Raw genomic sequence first — 19558 nt, forward strand, 5'->3', positions numbered from 1 at the left:
ACAAGTAACAGTGACAACCAATGTGAGGTTTTAGAAAAATGTAAAGAAAAGCTGAAGCTGCAACACAATGTTAAGTGCACTACTCTACAAATTTTACACTTACACAAAAATTCAGACACAGAGGTTCTTCCTCTCCTATACAATTTTGTTTAAATTTTTCAGAAACAGTGGGATCGTCATGAAAAATAATCTTATCTGGATATCAAAATTTTGAATTGTAGCTCCAACAGTGTTGTACATTGTGTGCTGATTATTAGCACCAAAACACAATAATGTAGCATTCACAGGCTATGTTATCTTCTGCTCTCTTCCATTTACACTAGCATAAATGCATATTCACAGATATACGCAAATGGTAGTGAACACTGGCAAATTGTCTGCAAATGCTCATTCATTTGTTGATGCATAATCTGACTTGTTCTACAGTTTTAAAGGCTTTCTTTATATGGTTGAAGTTACAGGATATGATGTATGAATGAATAAATGAGCGAATGTGGAAGAATTCAGTTCATTTCAGTAGATTTTTTTTTAACATAGAGATAAGCCAGAATTTCCTCAACAAAATAATGACAAAGCATTTTGAACTGGAAAAAGATGTAGTTGGATGCTCATCAAGGGTCAATACATGGGCCATTACTCTTCATATTCTATATAAATTACATGCCACATAAGATAAATAAAGACACTGTCCTTTATATTCAGGTGCTTTGGCCACAATTATCTCTGCAGAAACAAATGGAAAGATATAATTTGTAGCATCAAACAAACTCATAGTGATTTTGAAACTACGATTAAAGATGACTGTCTCCAATTAAGTGTTAATAAACCTCAATCAAGGTTCAGAATACAACTAATAAATAAAATATGAAGGAAATGATCTCATAAATATGTATTATGCTAAATTTCTTGGTATTGTCATTAAAAAATTGATATGAATAAATTATGTGCATGTTATGATGAAACAATTAAACAGTGTTCATGCTACAAACATTTTAAACAATACAGCTAAATTAGACAGTAAAAACACAACATACAATGTATGCTCCTATCAGTTGTCAGATATGAACTTAACTCCTGGGAGTTTGAGAAAATAAATCTGGTGAGAGTTATTACTGCACAGAAAAATATCATTAGAGCCATGAGTAGAGGAAAGAAAAGGCTTAGAAAAGCCCTCTGAACATATATATCATAGGAGAGACATAATTACACAAAACTGCAATTACTAATGAAATATGAAAGTGTGTCTTGTTACACATCTGAGTGTATAAACTACTTTACTATCTACAAAATGTATATATTAAATATTCTGGGTAGTACTGTATCAATCACTACAGCATGTAGTAATATAAGAGAAACACAAGACATGAATCAATAATGCCTTGATCTCAATGACATGGCACATGAGAGGAAAAGGAAATTACCTTTCAGCCTTATGAAATGAGCAACCATCAAGGCAGACAGGTAGATGCTGTATTTCTTGATTTCCAAAAAGCATTTGACTCAGTACCACACCTACACTTATTGTCAAATGTATGATCATATGGAGTATCATGTGAAATTTGTGACTGGATTGAAGACATTTTGGTAACAAGGATGCAACATGTTATCTGGGCTGGAGACTCATCATCAGATGAACAATTAACTTCGGGTGTACCCCAGGGAAGTGTGTTGGTACCCTTGCTGCTCATATTGTACATTAAAAGTAAAATCAGGTTTCTTGCAGATGATTCAGTTATCTATAATGAAGTACTATCTGAGAGAAGCTGCATAAATATTCAGTCAGATCTTGATAAGATTTCCAAATGGTGCAGGGATTGGCAACTTGGTTTAAATGTTCATAAATGTAAAATTTTGCACTTAACAAAATCAAAAAACAGCATAGTATCCTATGACCATAATATCAATGAGTCCAATGGTGGGATCAACCAATTCATACAACTACCTGCATGTAATACTTTGTAGAGATATGAAATGGACTGATCCACAGGATCAGTTGTGGGTCAAGTAGGTGGCAGACTTTGGTTTATTGGTAGAATACTCGGCAACTGCTATTGATCTACAAAGCAGATTACTTACAAATCACTTCTGCAACTGGTTCTAAAATGTGTGTAGAACCAGACCCAGATAGGACTAAAAATGATATTGAATGAATACAGAGAAGGGCAGCATGAATAGTTATGGATTTGTTTAATCCATTGGAGAGTGTCACAGAGATACTGAAGGAACTGAACTGAAAGACTCTTGAAGATAGGCATAAACTATCCCAAGAAAGTCTACTAGCATAGTTTCAAGAACCGGCTTTAAATGATTATTCTAGGAACATCAAAAGAAGTATTGCACCACCCCCGTTGCCAGAACTCCTGAAGATAGATGTTGACCGTGAATACTATATCACAGACACAGTCCCTTTGACTGTTCAGAGATGTCACTAAACCCACCCAAAGATGTAAACAATGTGCATGAGCAGCGCCTATTAGACGGAGGAGGTCCGACAGCCAATCAGGTCCAGTCATTACACCTGGAAGGAGGTACACAGCTTGTGTTGTCTGTAGTTCAACCATGCGTAGACAGTCAATACCACGGCTTGATTGCGTCTGCATTGTTATTTTGCGCCAGGAAGGGCTCTCAACAAGGGAAGGGTACAAGCGTCTCGGAGTGAACAAAGTGATGTTGTTTGGACATGGAGGAGATACAGAGACACAGGAACTGTCAGTGACATGCCTCACTCAGGCTGCCCAAGGGCTATTACTGCAGTGGATGGCCGTTACCTAACAATTATGGCTCGGAAGAACTCTGACAGCAACGCCACCATGTTGAATAATGCTTTTCGTGTTGCCACAGGATGTCATGTTATGATGCAAACTGTGCGCAATAGGCTGCATGATGCGCAACTTCAGTCCCAACATCCATGGCGAGGTCCATCTTTGCAACCACAGCACCGTGCACCGTGGTACACACGGGTGCACAGGATTGGCATCACGTTCTCTTCACCTACGAGGGTCGAATAAGCCTTCAACCAGACAATTGCCAGAGACATGTTTGGAGGCAACCCAGTCAGGCTGAATGCCTTAGACACACTGTCCAGTGAGTGCAGCAAGGTGGAGGTTCCCCATAGTTTTGGGGTGGCATTATGTGGGGCCAATATATATCATATCACTGGTGGTCATGGAAGGCACCATAACGGCTGTATAATACGTGAATGTCATCCTCCGACCGATAGTGCAACCATATCGGCAGCATATTGGCGAGGCATTCATCTTCATGGACAACAATTTGCACCCACAACATGCATATCTTGTGAATTACTTCTTTCAGGATAACCACATTGCTTGACTAGAGTGGCCAGCATGTTCTCCAGACATGAAACCTATCAAACATGCCTGGAACAGATTGAAAAGGGCTGTTTATGGACAATGTGACCCACCAACCCCTCTGAGGGATCTACGCCAAATCGCCGTTGAGGAGTGGGGCAATCTGGACCAACAGTGCCTTGATGAAATTTTGGATAGCATGCCATGACGAATACAGGTATGCATCAATGCAAGAGGGCATGCTACTGGGTATTATAGGTACCAGTGTGTACAGCAATCTGGACCACCACCTCTGAAGGTCTCACTGTATGGTGGTACAACATGCAATGTGTGGTTTTCATGAGCAATGTAAAGGGCAGAAATGATATTTATGTTGATCTCTGTTCCAATTTTCTGTACAGGTTCCGGAACACTCAGAACCGAGGTGATGCAAAAGTATTGTTCACATAGGGATCATGAAGATAACATTAGAATAATCACTGTATAGACAGAGGCACTCAAACTATTATTCTTCCCATGCCCCATATGTGAATGGAACAGGAAGAAACCCTAATAACTGGTAAAATGGGATGTATCTCTGCCATGCACCTCATAGTGGTGTGCAGAGTGTATATGTCAACATAGATGCAGAATATCATTAATAATTTTCCTGATCATGCCGCTTTACCAAAGGGTGACCAACTTGCCAGATATATAATGGGAGTGTCATGCTATCAAAACTGGTGTCAAAGACAGGAATTCGTGTGGCACTGTTCTAGATGTTTGTCCAAAACTCACTTTTGAGCAGACATTTAGGGAACCAACTTGTGAGGGTAACATCTTAGGACTCCTACCACCAAACAGACCTGAACTTATTGAATCTGTCAATGTAAATGCAAATATCAGTGACCATAAGGCTGTGATAGCATCTACGACAACAGGCCTTACAAAGAATGTTAAGAAAGATAGGAAGATATTTTTACTTAGTAAGAATGACAGGATACAAATTTCAGAGTACCTGAGCAATCAGTATCAAATATACGGTGATGAGGACAAGTGTGTGGAGAACAAACGGCAAAAATTTCAAAGGCATTGTGCAACATTTCCTAGACAAGTATGTTCCAAGTAAAGTCCTAAGTGGCAGGAAAAAGTCACCATGCTTTAATAGCCATGTTACAAAACTTCTACAGAAACAAAGAGAACTTCATCTCAGATTCAAGAGAAGTAAAAACCTAGCTGACAAACAAAAACTGAACAAAATGAATATGAGTGTAATGAGAGAGATGAGAGAAGCATTCAATGACTTCGAAAGTAAAACTTTGTTAACTGATCTCAGTAAATACCCTAAAAGATTTTGGTCATATGTGAAATCAGTAAGTGGGTCAAAATCATATATTCATTCGCTCAGTGATCATACTGACACTGAAATGGAAGATAATAGAGAGAAGGCTAAAATACTGAATTTGGTCGACTGAAACCGATTCACCACAGAAGGTCATAACACGTTCCCCCCTTTCAACTATTTTGCGAACATTGAAATGCCAGATATTGAGATAACTGATCGCAGAATGAAAAAACAACTACAGTCACTAAGTGTTCCCATCTCCGGAGTTCTGATAGGTTGGTGTCATTGGGAAGTATCCAGATAACCCAGATGGTGTAACACTGTGCCAAGATGTGCTGGCCGTGCACCAAGGCATGTTTAGCCACAGGGTGATCCTCATTCATGCGAATGGACAGTTTGTTGCTGGTCATTCCCACATAGAAGGCTTCACAGTGGGGGCATGTCAGTTGGTAAATTACGTGGGTGCTTTCACATGTGGCTCTGCATTTGATCATGTACACCTTCCGGGTTACAGGACTGGAGTAGGTGGTGGTGGGAGGGTGCATGGGACAGGACTTACCAGGGCGGTTACAAGGGTAGGAGACCGAGGGTAGGGAAGGTGGTTTGGGGATTTCATAGGGATGAACCAAGAGGTTAAGAAGGTTAGGTGGATGACGGAAAGACACTCTTGGTGGAGTGGGGAGGATTTCATGAAGGATGGATCTCATTTCAGGCCAGGATTTGAGGAAGTCGTATCCCTGCTGGAGAGCCACATTCGGAGTCTGATCCAGTCCTGGGAAGTATCCTGTCACAAGTGGGGCACTTTTTTGGTTCTTCTGTGGGAGGTTCTGGGTTTGAGGGGATGAGGAAGTGGCTCTAGCTATTTGCTTATGTACCAGGTCGGGAGGATAGTTGCGGGATGCGAAAGTTGTATTCAGGTTATTGGTGTGATGGTTCAGGACTGGAACAGATTAATTTGCCACTAAGACCTAAGCTACCGTTTGATATGGAATGTGTGGCAGCTGTCATAATGGAGGTACTGTTGCTTGTTGGTGGGTTTGATGTGGATGGATGTGTGAAGCTGGCCATTGGACAGATGGAGGTCAGCGTTTAGGAAAGTGGCATGGGATTTGGAGTAGGACCAGGTGAATCTGATGGAACCAAAGGAGTTGAGGTTGGAGAGGAAATTCTGGAGTTCTTCTTCACTGTGAGTCCAGATCATGAAGATGTCATCAATAAATCTGTACCAAACTTTGGGTTGGAAGGCCTGGGTAATCAAGAAGGCTTCCTCTAAGTGACCCATAAATAGGTTGGCATACGAGAGGGCCATCCTGGTACCCATGGCTGTTCCCTTTAATTGTTGGTATGCCTGGACTTCAAAAGTGAAGAAGTTGTGGGTTAGGAAAGAGGTTTTAGGTAGGGTAGCAGGTGATCGGTGTAAGAGGAAGTGCTCCATCGCAGCGAGGCCCTGGATGTGCAGGATATTTGTGTATAAGGAAGTGGCATCAATGATCACAAGGATGGTTCCCGGGGGTAACAGATTGGGTAAGGATTCCAGTTATTCGAGAAAGTGGTTGGTGTCTTTGATGAAGGATAGGAGACTGCATGTAATGGGTTGAAAGTGTTGATATACGTAGGCAGAGATACGTTCTGTGGGGCTTGGTAACCAGCTACAATGGGGCAGTCGGAGTGATTGGGTTTGTGAATTTTAGAAAGTAGGTAGAAGGTAGGGGTGCGGGGTGTCAGTGGGGTCAGGAGGTTGATGGAGTCAGGTGAAAGATTTTGTAGGGGGCCTAAGGTTCTGAGGATTTCTGGAAGCTCCGCCTGGATATCAGGAATGGGATTACCTTGGCAAACTTTGCATGTAGTGTTGTCTGAAAGTTGACGCAGTCTCTCAGCCACATACTCCTGATGATCAAGTACCACAGTCGTGGAACCCTTGCCAGCCAGAACAATGACGATGGATCGGTCAGCCTTCAGATCACGGATAGCCTGGGCTTCAGCTGTGGTGATGTTGGGAGTACGGTTAAGGTTTTTCAAGAAGGATTGAGAGGCAAGGCTGGAAGTGAGAAATTCCTGGAAGGTTTGGAGAGGGTGATTTTGAGGAAGAGGAGGTGGGTCCCGCTGTGACCGAGGACAGAACTGTTCCAGGCAGGGTTCAATTTGGATAGTCTTTTGGGGAGTTGGATCATTAGGAGTAGGATTAGGATTAGTTTTCTTCATGGCAAAATTATATTTCCAGCAGAGAACACGAGTGTAGGACAGTAATAAATAAATAAATAGGTACACCTCTTGCTGGGTCATGCGAAGTGCCATCTGCAAATTTTCTTTTATCATCGGAAATCTTTGTCCTTCCAATGGGGTTCTCAACTTTGTAAATTAAAAAAGTACATAGAGGCCAGGTCTGGAGAGTGTGGAGGATCAGGCAGTACAGTGACTTCATTTTTTGTGCAATAGTCACACACCAGCAAAGGATGAGTGTGGCTATATTACAGTGATGCAAGAGCCATGAATTGTTTCATCACATTTTAGGCCATTTCCTTCTCCCATTTTCTAGCAGCAGGCATCACAACACATCCAGACAGTACCATTGATTAACAGTTTGTATCTGTGGCATGAATTTATGATGAACTAATCCTTCAAAGTCAAAGAAAACTACCAGCATGGCTTTGACATTTGTTCTGACCTGATGAGCTATTTGGTCTTGGAGAACCGTTCCCAACCCAACTTGAAGACTGAACCTTTGTCTCAACATTCTTAACATCATAACCATAGACACACATTTCATGACCAGTCATAATTCTCTTATGGAATATCTAGTACTCATTTGCACAGTCCGAAAGCTCTTCGCAGATTGGGAGTTGAAGGTCTTTCTGATCTTGACTCACTAGGAATGGCACGAACTTTATGGCAACACAATGCATTCCAAGATGCTGTGTCAGGATTTCATGACATGATCCAACTGAAATGTTAGATTCTTCTGCAATCTTTCAAACAGTCAGTCCTTGATTGACACACACAATTTCGTTGATGTTCCTAACATGTGCGTTGTTGGTAGACGTCGAAGGGCATTGTAGGGAAGCAGCCTACTCACGCTGTAGTAAATTCACATCATTGTATGCCAGCCAGTCTGCTGTAACTAGCTCTGACGTCATAAATGTTGCGCAATACCTTAAAAATCAAGCAAATGACCTAAAACTGTTCTATCATGTCAGAACTAATGCTAAATTAATGTGTGTTAAATATCAGTTCGATAACTTAAGCCATTTCCGAGATTTGGACGTTTTTATGCAAAAATAATTGGCGCAACAGAAAAGAGCTAGAGACTTCAAAATTTATATTTAGATTCAGCTTTCATAATGATTTAATAAAAACAGTACTTTGGATTTCACAGATTAAGATTTTAGTGGAAATTCATGATTTTGTGGTTTTCGTCTCAAAACTGAAGGAAGCAAGATAGATTAAGTAGGCTAGGAAGTAAGGCTAGGATGTTTAGATTTAAATAGGTTGGAGGTCCGCTATGACTATGAAGATGTGAAAAGTTTCTTTTGAATACCTATAAAATTATAGCTATAGCGGATCTCAAAAGGGACAGTTCAGAGCTCATCTGCTGCGTGCTGTGCAATTAAATTAATTCTCTCGCCCACAATATTTAACTTAGCCACGTCAAAATTTTATTATCAATACTTACCTGCGTGCTGAATGCACAGTTAAATTAAGAGCTTCATCGGCCATCAGCAAGAGAAGCTATAATTTATTATGTAACTTGAAGTGGTGCGTTACTAGCCCAGCGGCTAGTCGGGACAGCCGATTTGATCAGGCGTTCCCTTAGCCGTCCGCACCGCGGATTAATATAAAGGAGCACTGCGCGAGGAAGCAAGGCCCCAGTTCTCTCCAGACGCTGAATGACACGCCATCTGTGTCGGCAGTCGCGCCGCATCGGTATCACTGCGAAGAACAGCCTCGGGTGCCGTATTAAGTTACTAGAGATGCGCGTAACCATGAAATCATTTCAAGTGATTTTCATTATCTAGCCTCAGTTTGCGTATTGTCGTATTTTCACGTGCCGTCGCGGGACAGACATTCTACCAATTATTTAGCGTGGCGTTTGATGAAATACTCTCATCAAATTATGGCGAGCATTCTTTTTAACATTTAATTCGGACATTTATAGTTGCATCAGCGCATTAGACTCTGAACTGCTCTGTTAGTAGGTTGAAAGGGTACTTGTGTTGTTACCAGTGAATTTCAGAATATACTCAACTATTTTGAAAAATCGTGTTTGATTATGAATTCCGGACAATCTCCTGATTCCTCGGAGCTACAAGCTGCAGCTATAATAGATTTCTCAGGTGAAGTGGGCACTAGGAACTCTTTTTACAAGCTTCACGTTTTGTTAAATCGCTTTCTGGGGGCTAACATGTAAATAGAGAGCCAGTGTTGAGAACGGCGAAAGACAGCTTTAACAATATTCTAATAGCCAGAAGCTGATCCAACAAACAAACATTTTGTACTGCAATTATATTTCCCAATTCTTACTCGCCGCCCCACATATGGTGCATCGGCCGGGAAATCAATTAAGTGAAAGTGATTCTTAACTATTCGGATTCGCGAGTGGAATGCGACACGCAGCTGAGTAATAGAACAGTGAAAGTGTTACGTGTGCATGTGGACGACGCTATTGGATTAACAACGCATCTGGATTCACGGAGCTGGCACTGAGTCTAGCGGTGCTGCTGGCATCGCGAGTAGCCAGTTTCGCCGCACCGCAGTTGGAGCCGCATCAGCCGGAGCCGCGCCTGTAGTTACGGGCCACGCTAACACACAACAGCCGTCGGAGTGCCGTCTGCAGTTCAACGTGCCGCGTCGCCTTAGTAATACTGGTACGCCGCGCCGACAACGTCGTGCAGAAGGAACTAAGTTAAGTGAAAAGCTGTTAAAAATTTTACTAACCTGCAATAAAAGACTGTCGGCGATGGAACCGCCAAAAGGAACTGAGTTTAAACTTAAATTAGAACCTATGTCTGTTGAGGGAACTGTAAATTCAGACTACGTTTCAAGTACAAACATGCATGAAAGTAGTAATGTTAAAGTGAAATATGAAGTATTGTCTCCTGACAGTAGTGTGGGAAGGGGCAATGATTCAATAATAGAGACCCCTGTAGTAAAGCAGAAAGTAGAAATTGTAAATTTATTGGATGATAGTTTCTCTGATGCATTAATAATGAAACCGTCATCAGAGATAGTAAAGTTTAAACAGGAGAAGTTAGATATAACTGATCAATCAGAAGTTTCATGTAGTTTTGATGATTCTGGTATTGGAGCTAGTTTTTTGTGATAAAAAGTTAGCTAGTGGGCAACCAAAGGATGCTGGGGCTGTTGATTTAAATGTTATATTACGAGCAATAGCTGCCAGCAATGCTGAATTAAAGTCTGAAATAACTGAGGTCAAAAGCAGTCATGCAGAAATGTCAGCTAGAATGAATGCTGAATTAAAGTCTGAGATTATGGCCAGCCAAACTAATTTTAATAAACGATTGGAGGTAATGGACGATACCTTCAAGGCTGGTTGCAATAAGTTGAAAGAGGATCTAGATAGTTTAAACTATAAGATTGATTACAACCATGAGGATATTAAGAAAAAGGTTGCTCAACAATTTTCAGAAATGTATAAAACAGTTAAATCCGAAGTTGCTGAGGTTCGCAAAGACTTCCAAATGGAAGATGCGAAGCTGGAGCACAAGCTAACAGAAAAGATCGAGGCGGAATCTGAACTGTGCTCAGATAGATTTAAAGATGTTAATATAAAGGTAAACATATGTCAAGCAGACGTAGAGGCAATCAAAACTGATACTACTCATATTGTACAAAGAGTAGATAATGTGGAAATGAAAGTAGAAAATATTAATACTAACATGGCTAACCTTGAAAGTAGAGTAGCTTCAGTAACTTCTGGTAATGGTAGTGTACAACAAGTTGTAGCTGCAAACGCCGCTTTTATCGGGTGTCGGCAGTTCTTGCGGTTCGATCCAGATAAGAATATCCACCCGCTAGATTTCTGGAACGATTTTGAAGATGTGATTCCACCAACTTTGTCTGAACGAGAGAAAATCTCATTTATTAGAAGCCATTTAGCAGGTGACGCCATGCGTTGGTCAGCTGATGTTATGTTGAAGTGTAAAACATTAGCGGAGTTTAAAACAGCTTTCATTAATGAGTATTGGTCTAGCAGTAAGCAAAATGAAGTGTTGAGAGAATTTTGGAGTGGAAAACGCTTCAATGCAGGTAAGGAATCCATTAAAGAGTTTGCTAGGTCATGGATCTCACGTTTGTCACATTTGGCGGAAAAGCTAAAACCGGAAATGATTATATTAGGTCTTGAAGCCAAACTGCCATGGTATTGGCAAACTAGAATTATATCTGCCCCTAGAGACAATCTGGATCGTTTCATTGAGTATCTGGAACGTGTAGAACGTGTTGCTGCCAATGAGGAGCAAACACGTAATAATAGAAATGCTAATAATAATAGTAGTAATTTTAGGAACGAGCAAAATGGCAATGTAAACATCAGAACAGTAGGTGTTCGCCATCCTAGGAAAGGTAGGAATTGGGGAAATAATTATCAGAACCAACAATGGCATCCAAATGACAGTAATGTTGTTCCAAACAAAATTATGCATGTAAACCACAGTACGGAAAGTAATGCTGTGCCAATCAACTATAATGAAAATAAAGGAAACAGCAGTAGGCTGAGGTAGGAAAACTAGTTCCCGTCTATGAGGACACTGGCGCTCACCAGGCGGTTACTTTTCCTAAGCCAGTAGTTAAGGGAATTGGTAAGACAGATCAGAATACTCAAACTGAACATGTGGATGAAGAGTCGGTAGCACCTAAGGATACAACAGAAATATTAGATCACTCACAGTATTTGATAGATACCGTGTTAGAGATGCTTTCTAAGTGGGAAGAGAAAGAGAAGGCGCAACTGTGTAATGATAGGGAAGAGCTACAAAATATTGAATTGTCAGGTGAAGAAGCAGAAGAAATTCATGCTTATATTTACAATGAAGATGATGTGCTCTTATCTAAAGTGCCAGTACAGGATGTTGATAGTATACTAATAGATTTAGGACAGGAGGTAAGTGAGAATGTAGAGGGTAGGTTGTTGGGGGTCGATGAACCCGGTAGCTGTGACCAGTTGTCACTTGAGAAGGAAACCGACGATAATGGTGAAAGTGGTTTAGCTGTAACTAATGTTATGCCCGGTCTGGAGGCGCAGAATCGCTCAGACTACAGTAATTTGGGTCATGTTCAGCAAACTAAATGTAATGAAGTCGTGCGGTGTTTCGATTTAAAATTAATAGACCGACTGGAAAAGGCAGCTGAAAATGTAATTCAGGAAACCCCTACACACTGTGACCTAAAGGTAATGAAGACTGATGTCGATCACTTTAGTTGGAGACGAATCCAAAAGGAACTATTAGATGAATTTGAGAAACCACCTGTACAACCTAGAATAAGCCACCCTATAATAATAGTGAATATGTTGGGTATCAATGTACGTTGTCTCTTAGACAGTGGAAGTGAGGTGAGTGCAATATCTCAGTCCTTCTTTGATGCATTACCTGGTAAAGACAAGCTTACAGTAATGAGGGTATCAGGACTAAGAATAATTGGTGCTACTGGCAAGGTGTCAAAAACGGTAAAGCAAGAAGCTTTGCTGCCCTTTACCATTAATGGTAATTTAATTGATCATCCATGTTTAATTGTAAACAATCTCAGTATTGAGGTTTTAATTGGCATAGATTTCTTGTCAAAATATCAGGGTGTTGTTGACTTTGAAAGAAGCCAGTTAAAAATGGTCTTGCCAATAACCGGAGTAATTATAGTACCTTTTAGTGATAAACATGAAGTAACTGATGATGAAACTTGGGAGCTGCCTATATGAGTTCTGAAAAATAGGAGGTATTGGGACGAAGGTGTTAATCTTAGTACAAGTAAGCTAAACACAGAAGAAGAAGAAGAAGAAGCAAATATTTTGAACAAAATAGAGGCTAAATTGCAGGAAATCGATAAGATTTCAGCCAATCAGAAGGAAGAACTGAGACAGGTTCTAAAAAGGCATCATAAAGTATTTTCAGATCGACGGGGCAGATTCATAGGCAGCCAATGAATGCTGTAGGGAGGAGGTTGTTCTGTAACCTCTACACAGTGTGGCAGCTGCGCAGTCCCAGCTGTGTGAGATCTTCTTTCCCATTTCAGGTCTCACTCATTCTTCATCTTTCCTATCTACAAAAATTTCGACCTCATCTTTCCACCAACAAAAATTTTCCGTTATGACTATTAAGCCAGCATTCAACTAATGAATGCTGTAGGGAGGAGGTTGTTCTGTAACCTCTACACAGTGTGGCAGCTGTGCGGTCCTAGCTGTGTGAGATCTTCTTTCCCTTTCAGGTCTCACTCATTCTTCATCTTTCCTGTCCACAAAAATTTCGGCTTTTGCTTTTTCAAATATTAAATTTTCTGTTATGGCTATCAAGCCGTGCGTTATGTAACCATTCTATCTACCGATTAGTGAAGAAAAACACCTGATATGACAAACCTAATAGTGACAAACAATAGAGAAGTATGACGTACATAAAATAAAATGTATTTGAGTAACAATTATGTATAGAAGCTTGGTAATATTGTAAGTACAAGTGTTGTTTTATTGGAAATGGTCCCATAATAATATTTTAAAAAAGATGTACAAATTCATGTACAAGCAGGATCTGAAGTGGTAGTGAAACCTAGTGTATGCATTAGAGCTAACTAATAAATAGTAAGAAAGAGATTGCTTAGTGTTATGAAAAATGTGCAGATAAGTTGTAAGGATGAACTCACCTTGTATAGCAAGGAAAGGCAGTATAATAGAATTGAGCAGTGTTTGTAGTTGAGACGTGAAGGACACGTCCCTGAAGTATTTATAAGGTTGGAGCTGGCCATTATTATAGTGTAGAGTGTGACAGGATACACCTACACGTATTGAGGTTGAGTTGGAGGCGTGAATGGGACCATAGGTACCCTTATGTTAGATGAGACAGAGCAGCTCATGGTGTCCTATAGGTTTAAGGAATTTAGCATTACGCTCGTCCATAATTGCTTGATGCATTTTAGTGGTAAGTCGAGAGAGACTACGTGTGGTTTCAGCGTCCGATCGAGTGGAAATGGATTGCCACGTGAGCAAACTAATCAGCTGCAATACACTATGGATATGAAATAAATGTGCTATCCTATGCTTTAAATTTTAATGGAGTGAGTGTTAAATAAGTAATACACTAGCAAAGTAAGTAAGCACATAATGACAGACGTGAAACATTATTTTAGCTCAGCATAAATACACTTCAAAGTAAGCAAGTACCTAATTGCAGATGTGGAACTGACAACAGCAGAGGACCAATAAGTGGGATTTAGTAGTCAACTAAACGTAGTGTGTTTTGAACACTCAGAACTGTACTATTACCAAAAGTTACTCACATGTACAAAGAAGCTGAGAAAACAACCACTAATCATACTCATACTATCTCTAAGAATAAGGTAATCAAAGATAAGTCAGTTAAGTGCTTAAAATACAGATTTGTCAGAAATGTACCGAGCATTGGTTCAGTGTTCTGGCCCAGAAATAATAAATTCAGATTAAAAATGATTTATGATTGTATGCCTTAGGAGCATAAATTTTCTCTAGTACGTGACTAACGGCGTTTTGAGCCGTTTGTTTACCGATTTTACGACAATTAAGTAACCACGAGAGTAATATTGAAAAGGTTCTGTTAAATTTGTTCCAGCAACATATTGAAGGATTAAATGTATATATCCCCATTTCATTCTGACCCACCCTTAGATATTAAGTGAACAGAGTCTGAGGCACCCTTTTTGTTTGTTCTACAGGACAAACCAGATAATGGCAGCCTGGTAGCTGCGTGAAAGCGTGGAGTGACTTGGACACAACTCACAGTGACCCCTCCCCTTTCCCCATGTAATTTAGAGAGAGAACGTGAAGGACGCACACCATAGCAACTTCCCCTCCTCTACCCTTGTGAATGGAAGTGTAGGACGCCAGCCAAAGCGGCTACAACCACGTGTGTAAAAATCATTTGTGAAAATTTTCTTTCAGGTTTAGCAAAGACTGATAAGAGATAATCATCTGTTTATGTATCATGTTAATTTCTTTGAATTTGTGTATGTAAAAATGTATTTAATGTATTTAGTGGATCTAAGATTTTCATAATTTTCATATTGTATGTGTTTGTTTGTCTAAGGCAATATGTATGCCAAAGTATTTCGTTGACTTTGCTTAAAATTTTGAGTAATGACATTGTTTAAAAGGCAGTGAACATGCCCACAATTTAAATAATTAATGTAGGTAATCAGTTTTCTTTTAATGTTTCTACATATTTACATTTCAATTTTGAATTTTCATAGGAAGTTAAATTGTACTCTTGCTTCCCTTTTTGTAATTAAATTTTTTTTCATTCATTAACATTCATAAACAAAAAAAAATTTAAGTAGAGGGTGATGTAGGGAAGCAGCCTACTCACGCTGTAGTAAATTCACATCATTGTATGCCAGCCAGTCTGCTGTAACTAGCTCTGACGTCATAAATGTTGCGCAATACCTTAAAAATCAAGCAAATGACCTAAAACTGTTCTATCATGTCAGAACTAATGCTAAATTAATGTGTGTTAAATATCAGTTCGATAACTTAAGCCATTTCCGAGATTTGGACGTTTTTATGCAAAAATAATTGGCGCAACAGAAAAGAGCTAGAGACTTCAAAATTTATATTTAGATTCAGCTTTCATAATGATTTAATAAAAACAGTACTTTGGATTTCACAGATTAAGATTTTAGTGGAAATTCATGATTTTGTGGTTTTCGTCTCAAAACTGAAGGAAGCAAGATAGATTAAGTAGGCTAGGAAGTAAGGCTAGGATGTTTAGATTTAAATAGGTTGGAGGTCCGCTATGACTATGAAGATGTGAAAAGTTTCTTTTGAATACCTATAAAATTATAGCTATAGCGGATCTCAAAAGGGACAGTTCAGAGCTCATCTGCTGCGTGCTGTGCAATTAAATTAATTCTCTCGCCCACAATATTTAACTTAGCCACGTCAAAATTTTATTATCAATACTTACCTGCGTGCTGAATGCACAGTTAAATTAAGAGCTTCATCGGCCATCAGCAAGAGAAGCTATAATTTATTATGTAACTTGAAGTGGTGCGTTACTAGCCCAGCGGCTAGTCGGGACAGCCGATTTGATCAGGCGTTCCCTTAGCCGTCCGCACCGCGGATTAATATAAAGGAGCACTGCGCGAGGAAGCAAGGCCCCAGTTCTCTCCAGACGCTGAATGACACGCCATCTGTGTCGGCAGTCGCGCCGCATCGGTATCACTGCGAAGAACAGCCTCGGGTGCCGTATTAAGTTACTAGAGATGCGCGTAACCATGAAATCATTTCAAGTGATTTTCATTATCTAGCCTCAGTTTGCGTATTGTCGTATTTTCACGTGCCGTCGCGGGACAGACATTCTACCAATTATTTAGCGTGGCGTTTGATGAAATACTCTCATCAAATTATGGCGAGCATTCTTTTTAACATTTAATTCGGACATTTATAGTTGCATCAGCGCATTAGACTCTGAACTGCTCTGTTAGTAGGTTGAAAGGGTACTTGTGTTGTTACCAGTGAATTTCAGAATATACTCAACTATTTTGAAAAATCGTGTTTGATTATGAATTCCGGACAATCTCCTGATTCCTCGGAGCTACAAGCTGCAGCTATAATAGATTTCTCAGGTGAAGTGGGCACTAGGAACTCTTTTTACAAGCTTCACGTTTTGTTAAATCGCTTTCTGGGGGCTAACATGTAAATAGAGAGCCAGTGTTGAGAACGGCGAAAGACAGCTTTAACAATATTCTAATAGCCAGAAGCTGATCCAACAAACAAACATTTTGTACTGCAATTATATTTCCCAATTCTTACTCGCCGCCCCACAGCATCCTGAACGAGTGACATCTTTAACTTCCATACGGCCATTTTTAAACCCTATGGACCGTTTGTAACAACAATTATAGCTTAAGCACTCATCACTGTAGGCTTTCTGCATCATTTTGTGTGTCTCTCTAATGGTTTTCTCAAGTTTCACACAAAAGTTAATGCAGATGCGTTGCTCCTCTAGCTCTGCCACCTTGAAATTCGCAAACTGTGCAGAACCAATACTCTACTCAACCCAGCACTGAACAATAAGTAACAAACATACAACAATGAGACTTCTGGCAGTTACACATAAACACAGGCTTGTGTAGGGATGTGAACCACATTTCACTTCAACAAACCATTGGCACGAAATTATGATTGTTTCAGAATTTTTTGAACAAATCTCGTATTTTTAAAAGGTGACCATAAAGTAGTCCCCACACCAGTGTTATCACAAGCTGTGAGCACTACTTCATCTTCAAGACTATGAAACAAATCTGTGTGGAGGAGATAGTTTCGACAAAAACAAGGAAAAGCTGTCTAGTAAATATGGGCTCTAAAATGTATGCCCTTAAGAGTTATTAGCACTTGTTCATCTTCACTGTAATGGGACACATGTCTTTTACTGAACAAGTTCTTATAGGTCTTAAGATACGCGTTTTAGATCCCATGTTTACTTTTTGGCTTCAAATGATCTTTCCTGTTATATCTCTGAACACTCACCATTGCTCTTGGGGAACATTGCATAATTACAAATCATAATAAATAGAAAATAAGACCTACCTTTTACATATGGAGTTCCAATATGTCACAATGAAAAATGGACTGAAATATGGAAATGCACTGTGAAAAAGCTTGCCATATCCTTTTTGAGTACAAAGAGAGCATTTTTACAGTGTGAAAAGCTTTCCCACAGAATCTTGTAATTCAAGTGTACAGTTTCCCAACTGATGAACAGACTGAGGTAAGCCATTACAACATAAAAATTTAACAACCAGAAACTTACAGGAGAAGAAACACTTAATATTGGGGATGGTGGGGGGATGAGGGCGGAAAATGCACATAAACACATCTGAAGACAGATCAATGGCCATTTGCTTCATGCACCAATAGTTTATGAGCAAAGAAAAGACATTACTGTAAGAACATAATATCTCTACAAGACCCATGGTATTAGTCTCTTTCAATCTAAATCAAAGTGACTTTATCTGCCTCTTCTCCTAAATGCTGGTCTATATAAGCCATATACATTAGTTCACAAAACCAAGTACCTGTATCAAAATTGTCACCATATGAAGGATAATAATTGTGAAGTATATTTTCTTGGTAGTATATGCTGTGTGTTCATTAAATTAATTGCTATTACACAATGATCACAATATATGAGGATATGACAAACTGTATTTATTAAAATACTTTAAGAGACTAAGAACATATCTCCCAATAATTTATTTTTCATACCTGAGGGATGCTGGAGGGTCTCTGAGGAGCAATGTTAACATCTGTAGCCAAAGAATTCAGAGCCTCATCATTAGGCAAAAAGTGTAGGTGCATTTGTAATGTTTTATCGAGGTCAAGCAATGATCTCACCACAAGAACATGTAACATTCCCACCATCATTAAATCAATTAAATGTATGAAACTGTAACAAATGACATTAAAAAATTACACTTAAACTCCTTCACAATTAATATAAACATATTAAGTTTTATATATACAGTGTTTGCATTCAGCAAACAGACAGCTACATCAAGACTGACAGCCACCCGAAATTAATCTCTGATGTCCTCATCATGAAGATTATGAAACATGGTGATTTATCAGTTGGAATTTTCAGATTGTTTCTGCATCATATCAAAAGGATGGATCAGAAACAATAATTTAGACAAATGTTGGAATTGAGGAAAATTGATCCAATCCACAGATAAAAAGACACACAAACAGCAGGATATTATTCAGATGTAACATGAAAGCATACAATCAAATATCAACTCATGGCAAAATAAGGTTTGAAACAAATGGCTCTAAAATAAATAAACAATGCACATAATAACTAACAAAAATATTTGTAACATTTGCTATTAGATATACATTGCTTTCAATTTTTTGGTGTAAGCTGACAAAAATGAACAAATACTGTAGACGCATACTGGTCATCATAGAATCCAATAACATGCTGACAATTGTGGAACACTGAATACAAGAGGAAAATTTCCAAATAACAGTACATTTAACATATCCTTCTTATCATCTAACAATGGAAAATCCAGGATGGAATAATGACAATATTATGAAAAGGATAGTTGCTACTCACCATAGAGCAAAAATGCTGAGCCACAGAAGACACAAAGCAAAGACTGTCAAACAAGAAAGCTTTCAGCCAAAAAGGCCTTCATCAGAATTTGACACAACACACACACACACACACACACACACACACACACACACACACACACACACACACACAAACGTATCTCACACACTCATGACCGCAGTCTCAGGCTGCCGAGGCCAGACTGCAAGCAGCAGCCCATGTTGGAAGTAGCAGTCTTGAGTGGTGTCAGAATTCATTTCAGCAGTTGTCAGAGAGTGCCAGAAAATGGCGTTACTGTGCATGCACAGCTACAATGACGTAGATAGCCCGTATGTTCATACGTATATGGCACTAAGAGATCTTAAATTACGTCATAAATGAAACAGGACATCAGCGGATACTCCAAGAGCATCGGAATTTCATAAACTATACTGAAATGAATCATTCAAATTAAAGGGCACAGTTGTATGTCCAGATTGACAAAGAAGTAGGCCCCAAGCTGATATTAAACTTTTCAATGATGTTTTTGGAATCAAATTTTCTTGGAGTACCAGCACTGTATTATCTCATGTTTAGTTCTTATTTATGGCATAATGCCATATGTCCAAAAAGAT

General features: G+C 39.4%; 1 protein-coding gene across 1 annotated transcript in view; it reads right to left on the bottom strand.

The window, feature by feature from the left end:
* Positions 1-19558, bottom strand: part of LOC126260454 (dynein axonemal heavy chain 6) — a 1163459-nt gene that overhangs the window by 970407 nt on the left and 173494 nt on the right. The window contains exon 8 of the mRNA XM_049957783.1: positions 18092-18272. Within this exon, the coding sequence (XP_049813740.1) occupies positions 18092-18272 (181 nt within the window). The remainder of the gene's footprint in view (positions 1-18091; positions 18273-19558) is intronic.

The sequence above is a fragment of the Schistocerca nitens genome, chromosome 5 (genome assembly GCF_023898315.1).
Source record: "Schistocerca nitens isolate TAMUIC-IGC-003100 chromosome 5, iqSchNite1.1, whole genome shotgun sequence".
Lineage (NCBI taxonomy): Eukaryota > Metazoa > Arthropoda > Insecta > Orthoptera > Acrididae > Schistocerca > Schistocerca nitens.